At 39.9% G+C, this 21,470-nt stretch overlaps 1 protein-coding gene across 5 annotated transcripts in view; it reads right to left on the minus strand.

Annotated features, from left to right (window-relative positions):
* Positions 1–21,470, minus strand: part of prkd3 (protein kinase D3) — a 421,243-nt gene that overhangs the window by 80,418 nt on the left and 319,355 nt on the right. For all 5 annotated transcript variants that reach the window (XM_072580535.1, XM_072580534.1, XM_072580537.1 and 2 more), the window contains one exon: positions 17,998–18,075. In XM_072580535.1, the coding sequence (XP_072436636.1) occupies positions 17,998–18,075 (78 nt within the window). The remainder of the gene's footprint in view (positions 1–17,997; positions 18,076–21,470) is intronic.

Below are 21,470 nucleotides of genomic sequence, written 5' to 3' on the forward strand. Positions count from 1 at the left end.
CAAATTCCTTCTCATCTCAGTCTTAAATGGTCCACTCCTCAACCTGAGGTTACATTGCCTGATTATCAACTCATCAGACAGGAAAAACATTTTACCTACCTTCTATTTTATCTTCACACTGTCATGCTATGTATGAGTTTCGAACATTTGTAAGGTCATCGCTCATTCTTTGAAATTCTAGGAAATACAGATCTCATTAATCTCTCCACATAAAACAATTGCATCATCCCAGAGATTAATCTGCTGAAACTGTGTTGCATTTCCTCTGTGGCAAGTATATCCATTCTTGGATGTCAGTTTGCTCACTGAGCTGGAAGGTTCATTTCCAGATGTTTCATCACTATACTAGGTAACATCTTCAGTGAGCCTCCGGGTGAAGCACTGGTGGCATAGCCCACTTTCTGTTTGTGTGTTTAGGTTTCTTTGGGTTGGTGATGTAATTTCCTGTGGTGATGTCATTTCCTGTGGTAAATGGGATCCAAGTCAATGTGTTTGTTGATAGAGTTCTGGTTGGAATGCCATGCTTCTAGGAATTCTCGTCCGTGTCTCTGTTTGGATTGTCCGAGGATGGACGTGTTGTCCCAGTTGAAGTGGTGTCCTTCCTCAACTGTATATAAGGATACTAGTGAGAGTGGGTCATGTCTTTTTATGGCTATTTGATGCTACCAGTGCTTCACTGATGATGTTACATAGTATGGTGACAAAATGTCTGAAAATGAACCTTCCAGATCATTGAGCAAACTTACATCCAGAACCTCAACCTGAGCTATAAATCTTCTCAAAACTTGCTAATATCTTAGATAAGGGGATCAAAACTGTACATAATACTCTGTGTGAAGACTCCATAAATTGCACTAAGACATATTCACTTGCATATTCAAGCCTTTTCTTTAGATTAGATTCCCTAGAGTGTGGAAACAGGCCATTTGGCCAAACAAGTCCACATTGACCCTCCGAAGAGTAACCCACCCAGACCCATTCCCCTACCCTATAATTACCCCAAACTAATACAACTAATACTATGGGCAATAGGCCAACATACTTTTTGCCTTCTTAATCACTTGCTTCACCTACATGTGGTTTTTTTAGTGACTCATGAACAATAATGCCCACATTCATTTGGACATCTACATTTCTCAACCTCTCACTGGCAGGTGACAATGAGGGACAACAACTGGAGCAGTCAACTGAACTCTTGTTGTGAAGGAAGATCATCCTTGGTGAACAGAATGTTGTTGGGATGTGAGAGCAGAGACACAAAGGAATTCCTCAGCCCAATATAACCAATACAATCATTCCCTGTGAATAGTTTAAATAGCTCCTTGTTTGTCCTAAATTTGTCCTCCTTTTTGTAATGATGCTAGTGGAATGAAGAATTCTTGCTTCATAATCTCAGACTGAAAATGTCTTCAAATCTCATAATAATCGGAATATATGACCTAAGTACCTGTCATTGCACTGGTGTTGAAATTTATGCATGATGCTGCTTAACTGTGGTAGATAGAACATTTTTCAGGATTGAAGGGAACATCCTATTAGTGGTAAATATCACTTGGGTCACCATTGCATAATAGCAAGTGAAATTATTTGGTTGGCTTGTTGCTTGAATTTTTTGAGAGTGTCTTTCTGGAATAATTTGAGGTCAGAACTGAAGAGAATGTGGGGGAGTACAAGTGAGAACAGAACAAAACAAAACCAAACAAAAGAGATGTCTCAACTTCTTCTCGTGAGTTTGGTGTGCAGATATCAAAGAAAAAAGCACAACTCTGTGCAATCCCAATTACTACAATCGTATGTTTGTTTGTAATTTAGACTTTTTACATTTTCAGTAATCTGGAAGAACTGTGAATCTCAGACAGAGACTTCTTGATTCACACAGCTAACTGTATATATGTTCAAGAGATGAAGATGATACAGCAAGAGAAATGTTGGGGCAAAATCTGGTTTAAATCCTTTGTTGCTATTGTAGAGTACTTTTATGGACCTACTTTTTCCCAGCTGTTAAAATAAAGATTTGAATTTATGTTGTGCTTTTTGTGAATTCATGATGTCCTGAAGTACTTGACAGCCAGCCACAGAAAGTACCTTTAAGGTGCATTTGCTGATGCACTGTTGGATATTCTCAGTTAAAACCACTTCACATTACTTTTCAGAAATAGGAGTATGTGCTCACAGCCACACAGACCACTTGCCTCATCAGGTATGTGCTGATGACTTTTTTCAAGTATATAAGCCACCTAGCCTAATCCCATGCTACCCATGCCCTTTAATATCCTCTTCTTGCAAAGTTATAGCCAGTTCCCTTTTAAATGGATTTATGAACCAGCAAAAACAAAAGGGAAAGAACATTCTGTACTATTTACTTTGCTTGTAAATGCTTCCTTCTTTAAAACCTCCTTTTACTTCTTTTTATAAATACCTAACATTTATGCTCATTTGGTAGGCCATGACCTAGTGGTATTATCACCAGACTGTTAATCCAGGGATCCAGTACATGGTCTGGGGACCCAGGTTCGAATCCCAGCACAACAGATGGTGGAATTTGAATCCAACAAAAATCTGGAATTAAGAGTCTAATGATGACCTTGAATCCATTGTCAATTGTTGGAAAAACCAAGCTGGTGCATTAATGTCCTTCAGGGAAGGAAACTGTCAACTGTACCTTCTCTGGCCTTCATGTGACTCCAGACCAACAGCAATGCTGTTGACTCTTAACTGCCCTCTGGGCAATTAGGGACAGGCAATAAATGCTGGCCTCATCCCATGAATGAATTTAAAAAAAGCTTATCTTCTCAACTCATGATCCTCTGTTAAATCACTCCTGGGCCTTCTCAGTTTCAGTGAAAGGAATCTCAAGAATCTGCGAATAAGTGCTGGAAATCCAAATGCACCTTTGAGGTGGTTTTTATCTGCAATCTAAAGGGGGCCAAAATTGTACTATATATTCCAAATGTAACCTATTCAAGGTAGATAATCTTCGAGGAGAAAGTGAGGACTGCAGATGCTGGAGATCAGAGCTGAAAATGTGTTGCTGGAAAAGCGCAGGTCAGGCAGCATCCAAGGAGCAGGAGAATTGACGTTTCGGGCATGAGCCCTTCTTCAGGAATGAGGAAAGTGTGTCCAGCAGGCTAAGATAAAAGGTAGGGAGGAGGGACTTGGGGGAGAGTGTTGGAAATGCGATAGGTGGAAGGAGGTCAAGGTGAGGGTGATAGGCCGGAGTGGGGGTGGGGGCGGGGGCAGAGAGGTCAGGAAGAAGATTGCAGGTTAGGAAGGCGGTGCTGAGTTCGAGGGTTGGGACTGAGACAAGGTGGGGGGAGGGGAAATGAGGAAACTGGAGAAATCTGAGTTCATCCCTTGTGGTTGGAGGGTTCCAAGGCGGAAGATGAGGCGCTCTTGCTCCAGCCATCGTGTTGCTATGGTCTGGCGATGGAGGAGGTTGAACCTCCTCCCACGAGGAGGTTGAACAGTTCCATCCACTTTACCAACACCTTCCACCCCGACCTCAAATTTACCTGGACCGTCTCAGACTCCTCCCTCCCTTTCCTCGACCTTTCCATTTCGATCTCGGGCGACCGAATCAACACGGACATTATAAACCGAACGACTCCCACAACAACCTAGACTACACCTCCTCCCACCCTGCCCCCTGTAAAAACACCATCCCATATTCCCAATTCCTTCATCTCCGCCGCATCTGCTCCCAGGAGGACCAGTTCCAATACCATACAACCCAGATGGCCTCCTTCTTCAAAGACCGCAATTTCCCCCCAGACGTGATCGACGATGCCCTCCACCACATCTCCTCCACTTCCCGCTCCTCTGCCCTTGAGCACCGCCCCTCCAATCGCCACTAGGACAGAACCCCACTGGTCCTCACCTTCCACCCCACCAACCTCCATATATATCGTATCATCTGTCGTCATTTCCACCACCTCCAAACGAATCCCACACCAGGGATATATTTCCCTCCCCTCCCCATCAGCATTCCGAAAAGACCACTCCCTCCGTGACTCCCTCGTCAGGTCCACATCCCCCACCAACCCAACCTCCACTCATGGCACCTTCCCCTGCAACTGCAAGAAATGCAAAACTTGCACCCACACCTCCCCCCTTACTTCCCTCCAAGCCCCCAAGGGATACTTCCATATCTGCCACAAATTCACCTGCACCTCCACACACATCATCTATTGCATCCACTGCACCCGATGTGGCCTCCTCTGTATTGGGGAGACAGGCCGCCTACTTGCGGAACATTTCAGAGAACACCTCTGGGACACCCGGACCAACCATCCCAACCACCCCGTGGCTCAACACTTCAACTCCCCCGCCCACTCCACCAAGGACATGCAGGTCCTTGGACTCCTCCTTCGCCAGACCATAGCAACACGACGGCTGGAGGAAGAGCGCCTCATCTTTTGCCTAGGAACCCTCCAACCACAAGGGGTGAACTCAGATTTCTCCAGTTTCCTCATTTCCCCTCCCCCCACCTTGTCTCAGTCCCAACCCTCGAACTCAGCACCGCCTTCCTAACCTGCAATCTTCTTCCTGACCCCCCCGCCGGCCTATCACCCTCACCTTGACCTCCTTCCACCTATCGCATTTCCAACACTCTCCCCCAAGTCCCTCCTCCCTACCTTTTATCTTAGCCTGCTGGACACACTTTCCTCATTAATGAAGAAGGGCTCATGCCCGAAACGTCGACTCTCCTGCTCCTTGGATGCTGCCTGACCTGCTGCGCTTTTCCAGCAACACATTTTCAGCTCTATTCAAGGTAGATCCCTAGTCCATCAATACTTCCTTATTGTGATTACTCTCTCTGGTACAAATTCAAGGACTCAGACCATAATTTATGATTTTGACATCTGCATTACTCTCTATTAGGCCTGCTATATCTTAAAAGAAAAATCCTGTTCCTTTGTTTCTTCTGAATATTTAGATTTCCTTCCCAATCCTTACTTCTAAAGTACATATTCCATATTTTTCTTATAGTTAATTATCAGCCTACTAGGTTCCTACCACAAATTTTCCACATCCCTATTCATTGGTGAGAAAATTTCAATATTTCCACAATTTCTGAGTTGGATCATTTATATGTGGATAGTAGTTTGAGATACGTTCCAACAATGATCGTCATGGAATTCAATTCATTGTTCCAGTCTGAGAAACTTTCTTTCAATCAAATCCTTTATTCTCTGTCCACCAACAAGTTATCTGGTCATTTCCCTCTTAATTCAAAGTACATTTATCGCTGTCATGTGATCCTTACATGATGCTTATTAAACACTTCTGAAAATCCATTTAAATTATATTCATAACTTTTCCTCTTTTTTACCCTCTAATTTCATCAAATCATGTATTTATTTTTGCTGTATGGGGATTAGTGCTACATAATAACAGATTAAAGCCTGCTTTTCCACTTCCATATTTCATTCTCAGTTGAGCAACAACTGAGGTAACACTTATAACCGAGTAATTTCCTGGTTATTTCCATGTCCAATTTTGATGGGAGCTCTTTGAGTTACAACTGTTCAGTACTCTGATAAGATTTTCATTCCACGAGTTTTGAAATATAATTGTTAAAGTCTTTGTTAGTAAACCCAGGAGCATTTGAATGTAAAATGTTGGGTCCCAGTTATTTATCAACCTTGTCTTTTTAAAAAAAAATAAAGTGCACTAATTGTTCTTCACTTGCTCTACTTATTTGATTCTACAGGCTCAAAACCTAGTATCCTTATGCAGTCTCCTTTAAAGGCATCTGTCAATCTGTCAACTCTACCTCAAGCGGATCTCTTTTATCTTAGTGGCCTTACCAATATCTTTAATAGATACTCATTAGGTGACAATAGAAAATCATTGTCCTCAACTATTCTACAAGTTCTCCTATACTCATCCATGGTCTTTTCTTTTAAAATAAATCCCATCATGGTTTTCCTATCTGTTTTATATTTGATCTCGATTACCTTTTCATAATCTGTCCTGCAGTTTCACATTTCAGCTAGTCTCTCTGGTTATCTATGAAAACCTAGCCTTTGGCACAATTCCTCGACTAAAAGGAAGAAGATTTCTACCTAGCTTAAGAATCGAAACCAGGGCTCAATGAAGAAATTTTGGGCAAAACAAAAACTGTGTAAATTTTCACATTTTCTTAACCATCCAAGTTTCTTCTTGGATCTTTTAAAAAAAACACTTACTTTAAGTAGACTATTTTTTCATTACCTTAATAATGGGGAACCAGGCCCACTATTTCAACAAATGTAAGCAACCAGACAGGCTTTGCTAGACTGCTACCAACTAATTAATAAATTCTATCATTGTGTAAAGAACAAGCAACTTAGTTTTAATCCAACTATCTGAAAAAAGTCCTCTCACACTTCTCCCCAAATCAAAAAATGAACAGAAAAGTCAATTTGTATTTCTTAAGATACAAAAATATCAACTTGTTCTCGGAAGTAAACTCTCAGTACATAATGCACATTACTTCTTATAGCCATGGTAAGCAACCTCTGCAGTTTAAATATACTTTTTCAAAATACATGAGTGTTAATTTCAAATTGTTCAGGACTTAAGTTAATAGAATAGGCAGTAACAGTAATCTTTGAATTGATACAGACTCAACATTAACAACTATGACAATTGCGACATGGTCACACCACAGAATTTTAGCTTGTTATTCGTGTTGACATAGCCAGTCTATGGCAAGCATGTTTGCAAAGATCAATTATCACAATTTCCCATACTTCACAGCCACTTATGATAGTACTTTTACAAAACCAACTATAAAAATGGATCTCTCAATTCTACCAAAAAATGAACACCAAGTTTGGCCTATATTAATTATTCAATTATACATAGCGAAACTAGATCCTCTCTTTCCTCTTACCAGTCCAGTTCTGTGCACAACTACAGACACATAATGTTTATGAGTACGATCACTCAAATTGAGTATTTAAGCAAATGCACACAGCAAAGCACAGCAAAAACAGCTGACACTAAGTTCAAAATTTGTTTTAGTCATTCGAGCAGAACATTTAACCAAACTATCTGAAACATTCACTGAAGTTGAACATTTATCAGTTTAACATATTTACAGAACAATTTGATAATTTAAAACATTTGGTAAACCACCACAGTTTTGTTTTTAAATTGAGCACGACAAAATAATGACCATTTAAATTTTACAGTATTCAAAGATTGCGGCTACAAACAGGCCTACAAGGGGAAAAGAGACATGCTTAGGAATCAAAATATTTAAACTGGCCAACATGAACCTCAAAAGATACAAAAGCTATTAAAAACAGCAAGCCAGTTCTCTATCAAAAAGAGCCAGAACTTTTGATGAGGACTCGTCTACTGAGGTAGTATGGGCTGAGGTTAGAAACAGGAGGAGAGGAGAGGTCACACTACCGGGAGTTTTTTTTTATAGGCCTCCACAGAGTTTCAGGGAGATGGAGGAGAGGATTGGCAAAATGATTCTAGGTAGGAGTGAAAGGAACAGGGTGGTCATTACTAACTTCCCCAACATTGACTGGAAATGCTATAAGTTTAGTACATCAGATTGTTCAGATTTTGTCCAACGTGTGCAGGAGGGTTTCCTGACACAGTATGTCGAAAAGCCAACAAGAGGGGAGGCCACACTGAATCTGGTGCTTGGTAATGAACCAGACCAGGTGTCTGATTTAGTTGTAGGTGAGCACTTTGGAGAGAGTGACCATAATTCAGTTACACTTAGTTTAGCAATGGAAAGGGATAGATATATGCCACAAAGCAAGAGTTACCAATGGGGCAAGGGCAATTATAATGCGATTAGGCAAGTCTTAGGATGCATAGAATGGGGTAGCAAAATGTAAAGGATGGGACAATCGAAATGTGGAGCTGGTTTAAGGAACAGATATTGCGTGTCCTTGATAGGTATGTCCCTGTCAGGCAGGGAGGAAGTGATAAGGTAAGGGAATCGTGGTTTACTACGGAAATTATCAACCTTGTGCAGTTTTTAAAAAATTATGAAGTGCACTAATTGTTCTTCACTTGCTCTACTTTTGTGATTCTACAGTCTCAATACCTAGTCTCTTTATAGAGAGCAATGAGATACGAGATATTAGACTAGAAAGGATCGAGGTTAGTAAGGAAGAGCTGTTATCAATTGTAGGAGTGAAAGTAGACAAGTCCCCTGAGCTGAATGGGATTTATACGAAGATTCTCTTGGAAGCTAAGGAGGAGATGACGGAGTCTTTGGCTTTGATCTTTGAGTCGTCATTGTCTACAGGTTTAGTATCAGAGGACTGGAGGATTGCAAATGTTGTGCCCTTGTTCAAGAAGGGCATTAGAGTTGACCCAGGTAATTACAGACCAGTGAGCCTTATTTCTGTTGTACGAAAAGTCTTGAAAAGGATTTTAAGAGATAGGATCTATAATCATCTTGCAAGCAACAATTTGATTTCAGATAGTCAACATGGTTTCGTCAGGGACAGGTTGTATCTCACAAACCTTACTGAATTTTTTGAGAAGGTGACCAAGCATGTAGATGAGGGTAGGGCAGTTGACGTGGTGTACAAGAACTTCAGTAAAGCCTTTTATAAGGTTCCACAGGGTAGGCTGTTGGAGAAAATGCAGAGGCATAGGACTGAGGGTGATTTAGCAGTTTGGATTAGAAACTGGCTTTCTGAAAGAAGGCAGCGAGTGGTGGTTGATGGAAAATATTCAGCCTGGGGTCCGGTTACTAGTGGTGTGCCACAAAGATCTACTTTGGGACCACTGCTGTTCATCATTTATATAAATAACTTAGATGCAGGCATAGGTGGATGGGTTAGGAAGTTTGCAGATGACACTAAAGTCACAGGAGTAGTGGACAGTGTGGAAGAATGTTGCAGGTTGCAGGGGGACTTGGATAAACTGCAGAATTGGGCTGAGAAGTGGCAAATGGAGTTCAATGCAGCTAAATGTGAGGTGATTCACTTTGGGAAGAATAACAGATAGACAGAATACTGGGTCAATGGAAAGATTCTTGGTAGTGTGGATGTGCAGAGGGATCTTGGAGTCCACGTACAAAGATCCCTGAAAATTGCCACTCAGTTGATAGTGCTGTTAAGAAGGCATACAGTGTGTTAGGTTTTATCGGGAGAGGGATTGAGTTCCAGAGCCAAAATTTCATGCTGCAACTATACAAAATGCTAGTGCGGTCGCATTTGGAATACAGTGCACAGTTCTGGTCGCCCCATTACAGGAAGGATGTGGAAGCATTGGAAAAGGTGCAGAGGAGATTTACCAGGATGTTGCCTGGTCTGGAGGGAAGCTCTTATGAGGAAAGGCTGAGAGACTTGGGTCTGTTCTCATTGAAAAGAAGAAGGCTAACAGGGGATTTGATAGAGACACACAAGATGATCAGAGGATTAGATAGGGTAGACAGTGAAAGTCTTTTCTGAAAATGTGTTGCTGGAAAAGCGCAGCAGGTCAGGCAGCATCCAAGGAGCAGGAGAATCTACGTTTCGGGCATGAGCCCTTCCTGAAGAAATCCCAATGAAAGTCTTTTTCCTAGGATGATGATAGCTTGTACGAGGGGGCATAACTACAAATTGAAGGGTGATAGATTTAAGACAGATGTCAGAGGCAGGTTCTTTATTCAGAGTGGTAAGGACGTGGAAGCTCTGCCTGCCAATGTAGTTAACAATTTAACCAATTCTTGGATAAGCACATGGATGATGATGGGATAGTGTAGGGGGATGAGCTTATATTAGTTCACAGGTCGGCGCAACATCGAGGGCCGAAGGTCCTGTTCTGCACTGTATTGTTCTATGTTCTAAATGCATAATGTAGTGGAATCAAAGATGAAAAGGAACCAAATGATCAATAATTCACGCTTGAAGAAATGAAAATATTTTTATCCGGAAAGTGCAGCATTTGGAACTGTATTTTTTTCCAAGCATAATTTGCCAAGATTTTTGGTTCCTGACTCTACTGTGGGTCAAGTGGAATAGGAAAAATTTATAAAGACAATCATTGGTTGCACCCCATAAGGCATTTGTGAAAATACATAGTTTACATCTGACATCTAATAGACATACCACTGCTTTATGAAATGAGGCAACTAGTAGAGATTACTGGGAGATCAATCACTTGAATGACACATTAGTAATACAATTGATTATTAACTCAAAACATACCAGGTATTTCCAAATTAAACTAGGGCGGCACAGTGGCTAGCATTGCTGCCTCATAGCACCAAGTCACAGGTTCGATTCCATCCTTGGGTAACTGTCTACATGCAGTTTGCATATTCTCCCAGTGTTTGCATGGGTTTCTACCGGGTGCTCCAATTTCCTCCCACAGTCCAAAGATGTGCAGGTTTGGTGGACTGACCATGCTACATTGCCCATAGTGGCCAGACCTGTTTCCACGCTGTTAGGATTCTGTGAAATTTCTGTGAAGGGACTCACCAGGAATCTAAATGTTCTGTAATAGCTGGGTGATTTGTAACACTCCACCAATAGCAACACCAAAGCTGGCAGGAGTCTTTTTACCATGAGGCCTCCCCATAAAAATTTAATGATGATCATGAGATTACAGGACTTCTGATGCTATTACAAATTATTCTTGCTACAACCATTTGGGGCAGCAATGAGTGTCATGGATGACTCCTACATTCAACAATGAAGGCTCAGAAATTGATTTAAGGGAAAAGGACAGTTGTACATCTATATAAAACCTTTGTCAATGTCAGGGTGTCCAAGTGTTCTCCTGCCACTTCTCAAATGTATTCACTGTTGCAATACAGAAAATGCAGCAGCCAATTTGCGCACAGCAAACTCACACGAGCAACGTGATTATGATCAGATATTAAACAGTTCCTTGTTTTTGTGTCCCATCCAAAAGTCAGGACATCTGTCAGAGCAACTCTTTCTCAATACGGTACCCAGGAATTACCTTCTGACTCAGAGGCAAGAGTGCCACCAACTTAGCCATCGCCGATGTAATCAATTAAACTATGGGGAGTCATTGGAAGTGAATTGTTTCTAACCTTTTATTCTTTCCATCTATGCTGACAGCACTCTCTTGCCTTACACCCCTGTGCTAATGTTGAAAGATAATAACTTTCAGGCTCAAGGTAGAATCAGAACTTAGAGAGTCATTCATTCAAAAACTGCATCAGGGAACCACAGTAATTGAAGAGGTGGCTGTGGAAGATGAAAATGTGCTTGTATCAAGTTCAAAGTGTTAACGCTCTGTGCGCCTCACATTCAAGTGCTGTTATGTGTTATTGCAAATATGGCAACATCAGTCACTCAAGAGTTGGATTATTCTTTAACACTCAATCATGCTAAAATAGATCAAAATTCATTCTTCAATGCATTGAACTACTTGGCATTTTTTGATTAATTAACATAACAAGAATCTGTCATGATAAATCACCTTTAATAATAGTTAGATTGCTGTTACCATTCTCAGATCTATATCCGTGGAACACAATTTAGCCTTGACAAACCAGAAGTATAATGCTAACTTCATCGCTATGCAGACAGTGTTGAGGTCAGCCAGAACCAAGTTTCCTGCACATAACATAGAATTCTTACCAATGTCCATGCTCCAGCAACAATTTAAAAAAAAAAATCATTCATGAGATGTGGGCATCACTGGTTAAGGCCAGCATTTTATTGCCTATCCCGAACTGCCCAAAGGGCAGTTAAGAGTCAATCATTTTGCTGTGGGTCTGGAGTCACATGTAGGCCACACCTGGTAAGGATTGTAGTTTCCTTCCCTTAAGGAGATTAGTGAACCAGATGGGTTTTTCTGACATTCAGCAACAATCACCATCAGACTCTTAATTCCAGATTTTTATTCAGTTCGGGTTCCATCTGCCCTGGCAGGATTTGAATGTTGGGCCCCAGAAACATACCCGAATCTCTGGATTAATAGGCTAGCAATAATACCATGAGACCATTGCCTCCCCTAATGGTCTTACTTCGAGAACATAAAAAGGGTCATTTTTTTGCCCCAAACATTATTAAAATTCGTCGCAATCTTAGAGATAGAGTCATAGTCATAGAGATGTACAGCATGGAAACAGACACTTTGGTCCAACCCGTCCATGCCGACCAGATATCCCAACCCAATCTAGTCCCACCTGCCAGCGCCCAGCCCATATCCCTCCAAACCCTTCCTATTCATATACCCATCCAAATGCCTCTTAAATGTTGCAATTGTACCAGCGTCCACCACATCCTCTGGCAACTCATTCCATACATGTACCACCCTCTGCGTGAACAAGTTGACCCTTAGGTCTCTTTTATATCTTTCCCCTCACACCCTAAACCTAGGGAAAAGACTTTGCCCAGTTATCCTATCCATGCCCCTCAATCTTGTAAACCTCTATAAGGTCACCCCTCAGCCTCCGATGCTCCAGGGAAAACAGCACCAGCCTGTTCAGCCTCTCCCTGTAGCTCAGATCCTCCAACCCTGGCAACATCCTTGTAAATCTTTTCTGAACCCTTTCAACTTTCACAACATCTTTCCGATAGAATTGCACGCAATATTCCAAAAGTGGCCTAACCAATGTCCTGTACAGCCGCAACATGACCTCTCAACTCCTGTGCTCAATACTCTGACCAATAAAGGAAAGCATACCAAACGCCTTCTTCACTATCCTATCCAACTGCAACTCCACTTTCAAGGAGCTATGAACCTGCACTCCAAGGTCTCTTTGTTCAGCAACACTCCCTAGGACCTTACCATTAAGTGTAGAAGTCCTGCTAAGATTTGCTTTCCCAAAATACAGCACCTTGCATTTATCTGAATTAAACTCCATCTGCCACTTCTCAGCCCATTGGCCCATCTGGTCCAGATCCTGCTGTAATCGGAGGTAACCCTCTTCGCTGTCCACTACATGCTGTCAAGTTCAATGTATTGGAGGGAGCATGAAACTTAAAAACAAACAGCCAATTCTTGTAACTACAGGAATTTAAAGCTAGGTCACAGGGAAACATTTGTGGTCATGGCTGTTACTATACAACATGCTAGCAGGGAAATAGGTTCAGATACTTGTGCCGGAGTGGGGATGTGTAGAGTGGTGGAAGAGATGTGGTGAAGGGTAGAAGGATAACAGAGTCACACCACAAAGAATCCATAACTGCCCTGACTCCAAGATATTTGTCCCAGTAGAGCAGCATGGACACTACCTCTCAGTGTAGCAGCAGTTCAAAATTTAAAGAAATCTAGTTTGATCTGAGCTGATGAAAAACAGGTATCATAAAAAGTGGTTATTCCGTTCCTTAAAATTACAGTATGATAGAACAACTATTTAAAATGCAGAGGTCAAAATTTGAAGTTGAAATATTAAGAACAGTCAGCAGATTCATTTATATCTCTGGAACCATGATAATATGAAGACTTCCCTTTTTAACAATCTATACTTAACCCTATAGTTAACCCAATTATATAGTTGTTAGGATTCTAACTCGACAGCCTACACACACTATACATATGTGTTTTGTTAGATTCAATTTCAATCTTTTCTGCAAGTTACAAACAGGATACATAATCTAAAAAATATTCAGGACAAACCTTTTGTCGTCAACACCTCTGATAATCCACAAAATTACAACCTTATTTGAACCCTATTGTTCATGAGAATTGGAACCTGATAGATTAATTAAGAGTGAATCAGATGACCTCTCACATCTGAAAGAAATAAAAACAGAGATTGCTGGAGAAGCTCAGGAGGTCTAGCAATTCTGAAGAAGGATCACTGGACTTGAAATGTTAACCCTGCTTTCTCTCTGACAGATGCTGCCAGACTTGCTGAGTTTCTCCAACAATTTCTGTTTTGTTTCAGATTAAACAAAAGGTGCAGAGAAAGATCAACTCTAATATATGACAGGTCCATTCATAAATCTGATAACAGCAGAGAAGAAGCTTTTCTTGAATCTATTGGTACATGTTTTCAAACTTTGTATTTTCTGCCCAATAGAAGAGGTAGGAAAAGCATTTAACTGGAGGGGGAGGGTCTTTGATTATGCTGGCTGCTTTCAGTGGGAAGTAGAGATGGAATCAGTGGAAAGAAGACTGGTTTTGCATGATAGTCTGGGCTGTATGCATAACTCTCGGTAATTCTTGTAATTGGGAAAAGTAGTTGCCACACCAAGCTGTGATGCATCCAGATAGGATGCTTTCCATGGTGCATCTATAAAAATCGGTGAGCGTCATTGCAGACATGCCAAATTTCCTTAGCCTTCTGAGGAAAAGTAGAGGCATTGGTGTGCCTTCTTGATTGTCATGTTGATATGGATGGACCTGGATAGATCCTCCTAGGAACTTGAAGCTCTCGACCACCTCCACCTCAGTACCATTGATACAAGCAAATGTAAAAGCATTTAAAAAGATATGAACATTGATAATGATAGTGGAGGCATACGACACTCCAAAACTACTCTAGTCTATGTATCAAAACGGTTAGCCATGCTCAGCTAGCCATGCTTGCAAAGCTCAGAACAACACGTGCAACTTTTGATATGCTTCTTCCATTAATTGACGTCACACCACAAACCAATTAAAGATTATGAATTAGACTAACGATATGATTCATTCACACATGGGCCCTGTTCTTTACAGGTACAGTCTGTTCTGACACAGTGCGATAGTTCCATTCCCATGCAATGCCACGAGATAAGAAAATCATATAATAGAAGCACTATTTAAACCAATGGGACCGAATCGTGTTATAGTCAATACAAGTATAGAAAGTTTGCGTTCTACAAATAATGGTCTAAATTCTTCAACTGCCTTATAGCCAATTTGCGTTGAAGAAATGCACATTATAGCAGAACTGACTACAAAATGACATCCACAGAGCACACCTTTTTCATTGAGGAAAGATCTAATGAAACAACCAATCCTTACTGCAGATAACAACCTGACCAGAGTCAGAGTCAATTTGCACGGTTTGAATTTAACTGATTAACTCAGGCAGTTAACAGCCACCAATATTGTCGAGTAGTATTTCTACCAATATTGGAGACGAAGGCTGGAGGATTTTGATCAGCAATGTGAAGTTGTATTTATAAATTATGACAAAGATGCTGTTTACAGGCAAAACATTAATAGGCATGTTAGGGGAATGTTGCAGGAAATAATTGTCACAGAGGAAGAGAAAGGAGGGAGGGGAGAGAAACTATTTAAAGCAAATATTGGTGTGTATTAAATAGCATCAAATGTTCTCACGAAATATGTTAATACACATGATAGACCAGGGTAAGACAGTAACATAATGGCTGAGGACATCAGGAAAGCCTTTGACAAGGAATTTGTGAGCGACAACTCCATTTGAGAAGTCAGATGGGCTCTTGGTTTACAAGCCTTAGCCAATAGATGACATTTCTGACAGTGTAGCAAACAGTCAGTATCTACCTGTAGTGTATGAAGACTCCAGTGCAGCACTACAGGACAACTGCTGACCTAGAGTGAACTGTGCTACCATTAAGTTATACTTGATACCTTAAACATTATTGATAATATAATGCTCATGTTTCTTAGAATCCCAACAGTGTGGAAACAGGTCATTCAGCCCAACTGGTCGACACAAACCCTCCAAAGAGTATCCCAACCAGACCTGTCCCCCTACCCTATATTTCCTATGGCTAACTGGCTAACCCACCGAGCTTGCACATCACTGAACACTATGGGCAATTTAGCATGGCCAATCCATCTAACCTGCACATCTTCAGACTGGGGGAGGAAACCGGAGCACCTGGAGATCCATGCAGACACCAGGGTGATGTGCAAACTCCACACACAAACACAGTCACCCTAGGGTGGAATTGAATCCAAGTCCCTGGTGCTGTGAGGCAGCAGTGCTAACCATTGAGCCATTGTACCATCCTTTTTCCTCTTCCCTTATTCAATCTCCATACAAGGATACAACAATGAGCTTGCACACATGTTTAGAGGAGATTTATTGGTGTTGCAATGATAAATTATTGAGTTTAGATTTCATGACAAAATTGTTTCATTCATTCAGATAAGGCCGTGGAGGCAGATGGTAGATGATATTAATACTGTATCAATTTTGTTCAATTAAATAGAAAAATCATAGAACCCTGAAGTTTCAGTAAAGGTAGCTACTTGGACAAATGGTAAATTAATGTTGAAACCAATTTATCTCTAAACTTGTTTTCTATGTTTCTTCGATAGAATGAATATGCCATTATATTTATTATGCAATGGAACTAGGACCAAAGAAACTCAGGCTATGGGATGCTAAGAAAGTGAATTCAATAAATCCGGCTACTTCGTCACAAAAGTCTTGCTGCTTAGTCAAAAATCATTTATAGCCTTCAGGGCAGATGCCTCACTTTCCCCGTTCCCTAGTCTGGCTTACATATTCCAATTGAGTCATTAGTATCTGCTGCAGTGACTTAAAAGTGTATAAAAAATATAATTGAATGGTCTAGCCTAAGCTTCTCAAGACAAAGAATGAGAAATAGACTATTCTTTATGTGAAAAACAAACATAAAACAAATCTTGTGCCCATTGCTTGGTGATCTAAGGTTTGGAGACTAGCATTTTGACCTTATTTTAAAAGCTATAAATTTATAAAAACAATGATCAGCAGGAAGCATCACCCAAGGGAATCTTTCTTCTAATATCTCATGTTCAAACTGCATTTTCAGTAGTTTCAAGGCTGATTTGACCGAATAAACTGCACTGTAATATAAATGGAGTGTGCTCAACAGCAGTGGTGACCTGCAAACTGGCATAGGAGAAATGCTTCAGGAAGTGGTTCACTGCAAGAGACCAAAAGGTTTAGTCCAATGGCTACATATAGCACACTAAGGCACACTATTTATTCTACAGGCCTACTCTGTGGATTTTATTAACTTCAAAATATATATATAAACAATGAAGAAAAATAAACCAAAGCCAACAAATAATCTATTTGAAAGAAAAGGTTGATTTAAATTCTGGAGGAAGCAAACAGTGACTGACTACCTAACCACAGACAAGCTGCAGAAAAATTAGCAAACTTAGGCATTCACTAAAGTTGTAGCAAATACAAAAAGTCATATTAATTTGAAACTACTGTACAACATTCAGCCCACTCAAGGATACTTCAAGATCAAAGTTACCCTATAAAAGTTCAATTTAACTGTGTCAGCTAAGCCCACTGAGTCTTTTGATAAGATCAATGCCGTCTGAATGTTTCCCATTGACTGATCACAATTGCACTCAAGTAAACAATTTACTAATTACATTGGAGCTACTTCAGTATTGCTTCCTCAGTTCCCACAAAAGTTCTCGTGTCCTTTCCGGGAGGAGAGCAACTCGTCCTTGGGGTATGGTTCAAAACCCATCCCTGTCACATGCAAACGCTTCCAAAGGAGTCCCTACTTCACAGACAAATTGGGTTGGTAAATGTCAGTGGATTATTTGACTATGTCACTCTTCATTAGTGAACCACACCGGTTTTCATTCATTGTGCGCACACACCCCCCACATTCTTAACACCAGCACACAATCCAATATCCCCCACACCTCACCCATTTCACTCAAGGCCACTGTATGAAAATCCTAGTAGATTTTTATCCTCTTTATCCAATGAACACAAATAACTAATGCAGCAATTTAACTTTTTAAGCAGCTATTCTGGCATAAACTGGGTAACAAGTTTTGCTTTACATGATGTATGGTTTCTCAAAATGTTTCACAGTTTGGTGCTCTCTCAGGGTTCATACTTCAGAATGCATAAAAATTTCTTTATTCAGGATACTTAAAATAATTTCAGAAGATCAAGCAGTATAAAACCTTACTACCAGTCACAGCAGATCTGTTTTAGAGCCTTTGCCAGAAAATTACTTAGTAAACAAATCCTGATCAAATAAGCCATCCATTTCATATAAAACAAATGACATAATATGATAAAATACATTTCACCCATCAATTACCTTAATCTTATCAATATACTTGTCTTATGACATGTTGAGTGCGACATGGGACTGAATGGCAGGCTCTTACCTTGTAGTACTTGGCTCCAGTGTCATTCTGAAATAGTGTAAGGCACTTGCTGTCTAGCCTCCAGTAATGTCTTTTTCTCTGCAAGAAACAAAATCACAATAAATGAATTTTATATTTTAAGAAAATATTAGGACCATTAAAAAGAAGCATGAGCCTAGTTTTGGTTGGCAAGCCTGTTCATATTGCTCTTTGACTTAAAAATCATGTCATCTAATATCAAAATGATTTGGAGATGCTGGTGTTGGACTGGGGTGTACAAAGTTAAAAATCACACAACACCAGGTTGATGAAGGAGCGTCGCTCCGAAAGCTAGTGTGCTTCCAATTAAACCTGTTGGACTATAACCTGGTGTTGTGTGATTTTTAACTTAATATCAAAATGCCATTTGTAATGATACATATTAATAGAAATAAATATGCAAAATTTAATTCTTTAACTATCAACAAATTTTAAACACAAATTTAGATTGAAGACATTTGGATTACAAAGAAAAAGTCATGATTATATCAACAATTAGTTTTGAAAATATTCCTTACATTCCCCTAAAGATTTTCTATAACAGTTGTGTGTCAAGGGGACATACTTAACATTAATATTTAATATCTATCTTTGTGCTCTCTTAACAAATCAATTTTCTCTATAAGCCTTTTGTGTTTATTAACCAACATACAGAGTTCTATAAATACATCAGTTGTAAGACTTAGAGGATAATGCACTTAAACAGCATTCATAAAGAGTGAAAATTGTGTCAAGAGAGTGAAAATGCTCAACAATAATTTAGTGAGCGCTAACAGAGTTCACCAGAGACCTTAATGAATGCTTATCCTAAATGGCACATTGTGAAAATGAAAACTGACATTATTATCAACAATAACATACAATGAACAAAAATTTCACAACAGAAAATTTTTAAAAACTTTATCTTAACCAAAGTTGGAATAACATACATTGTCGTGGCATATTGCATTCAAAACAATGTACTTGAGTAATAGTCGATCTCACAAAAGTCAACCCACTATTTTTGGGCCAAGAATCTGAAATGTCCCATATATATCATCTAAAAATCAACCCTAGTTCTTCACAGAAAACAGATCAACATTTCTGAGTCAGTGTGCCAGCCGTCCCACTCCGCTCCAGTTTCCAGTCCACTGGCTGTCCCACTCTGCTCTGGTTTCCAGTCCGTCGGCTGTCTCACTCTGCTCTGGTTTCCAGTCCGTCAGCTACCCTACTCTGCTCCGGTTTAGAGTCCTTGAAATGTCCCACTCTGCTCCGGTTTCCAGTCTGCTAGCCGTCGCACTCCGTTTCGGTTTCCAGTTCGCTGGCTGTCACTGTCCGGGCATCCAGTCCACCAGCTGTCCCACACCACTCCAGGTCTTCCAGAATTATGGTAATTCATTGTCATTTTAAAAAATTCATTGAGAGATCAATTCGGCTTCTGCTAATGATACGGTATGAATTTTGACAGGCATGAATTTCAGCTCCTCAAAAGTAGTATCCATGTCATAGTCAACCCCATAAATATAACCTTAAAAAGTAGTGAAAAAGTAGTCTGTTTCCATGTTGTACAACTCTATGATTCTATCGGAGAGAAGTTTTTAAACTCATGAAGAGTCTGGACAGAGTAGATGAAGACAAACGTTTGCTACTTTTCAATGACTTGAAGACTGGATGGCACAGTTTAAAAGCATTTTTCAAAAGAAGCAAATGTGAGGGGAGAAAAATCTTTTTCATGCAGCAGGCATTTAAGTTCTAGAATGTACTGCCTGGAAGTGTGGTGGAGGCATGTTCAGTCGAGGAATTCAAGCAGACAACAGTGATTATTTAATTAGAAACAATGTGCAGATTTATGCAGAAAAAGCAGAAGATTCACACGATGTTAAAATACTCAAAGCTGGTGAGGACACAATGAGCCAAGAGGTTTCCTTAGGCACCATAACACTTTTTCAAAGAGAAAAGGGATTAAGACGAGCCATAATCAAGAATCACAGAATCCCTACAGTATAGAAGCAGACCATTTGGACCATTCGCAGACGTTTCTGTGAATTGATCATTCATCGCCATTTTTCTTACCGAGCTGCACATACTTGCCATCATAGCGCTATATTGATTAATTATAAATCAGAAAAAAAAGTAAAGCTCTGGATAATTATTTATTTGGGAGGTAGATTGAGATTTAAAAGTGAGTACCATTAAAGATAACTCAGTACTATTTGGAACAAGATGTGTGCTGAATCAGCATGCAATGTATCAAAGCAGGCATTTGGTCAAAATTAATAATTAGATTTAGTTTTATATTGAAGTTTTGAAAATGTCTTCATTTTGTGATGTTCTCCAACAAGGCCAATAACTTTTAAAAAGATGAATTCCCTTATAACTAGTGGAAATAATCAAAAGGAGATTTCAGTTTTAAAACTTTTAATGTAGCAAATAAACTAAAATCAACTGAAATCAAACATTATCAATAGGCAACTAATAGATTCAGAATTGTATAGCACAGAAACAGACCCTTTGGTCCAACTAGTCCATTGAGGTAAAGAAAACATATTTTCTCATGAATTATCTAACATAATCCTTTTGCTGTGCTGCACACTACTGGTAGATAAGTAGCTTTATAAGCCTCAATCCCAAGTTACTATCTTCCGAGCAGGCTAATTTCTCCTTGTCATGTCATGTTTGAATCTTCCAGTGTCCTTTGAAGATTGCCCACACTGCCTCAGTAAATAGGCTTCAATAAGCAAGGGTCACTTTAGAAATTCTTTATTTCTTAAATCTCCAAAGGAGATTGTGTCTTCTTTTTGAACAGAGAACCAATTCTCACCAACTTCCTGTTTTGCTACTTACACAAGTACAATGATTTCTCCCTCGGGTAAAGTCTGAAGACTGCTGCACAAGGAACATTACTTGAAGAGAAACCCTTCTATTCATTAATTCAAGGACTTTGAAGAATTTTTAAAAAAGGAAAGACATTAATGCGTTAAAGTGGACAAAAAAAATCAGTACAATGTTGGAAAACATGATGTTGCTCATTTTGGAAGGGAGAACAAAAGAAGAATATATTTAAATGGAGAAAAACTTCAGAAATCTGCAACACAAAGGGACTTGGGGTACTGATCTACAAATCACAGGAAATTAGTGCACAGGTGCGGCACATAATCAGGAAGGCCAATGAATTGTTGGCTCTTGTTTCAAGGAGTATTTGTGTTAGGGAAGTCTTGCTGAAATTGTGTAAGGTGTTGGTGAGACCACATCTGGAGTATTGTGAGCAGTTTTGCTACCCTAAGGGAAAAATATTATTTCACTGGAGACAGATCAGAGAAGGTTCACTTGGATGATTCCTGGTGTGGAGGGATTGTATTATTAGCAAAGGTTAAACAAGTTGACATTCTACTAACTGAATTTAGAAAAATTGGAGGAGATCCCATTGAAAAATACAAGTTTAAGGGACTTAACAGGGTAAATGCTGAGGATGTTTC

This window comes from Chiloscyllium punctatum, chromosome 11 (assembly GCF_047496795.1).
Source record: "Chiloscyllium punctatum isolate Juve2018m chromosome 11, sChiPun1.3, whole genome shotgun sequence".
Taxonomy (NCBI): Eukaryota; Metazoa; Chordata; class Chondrichthyes; order Orectolobiformes; family Hemiscylliidae; genus Chiloscyllium; species Chiloscyllium punctatum.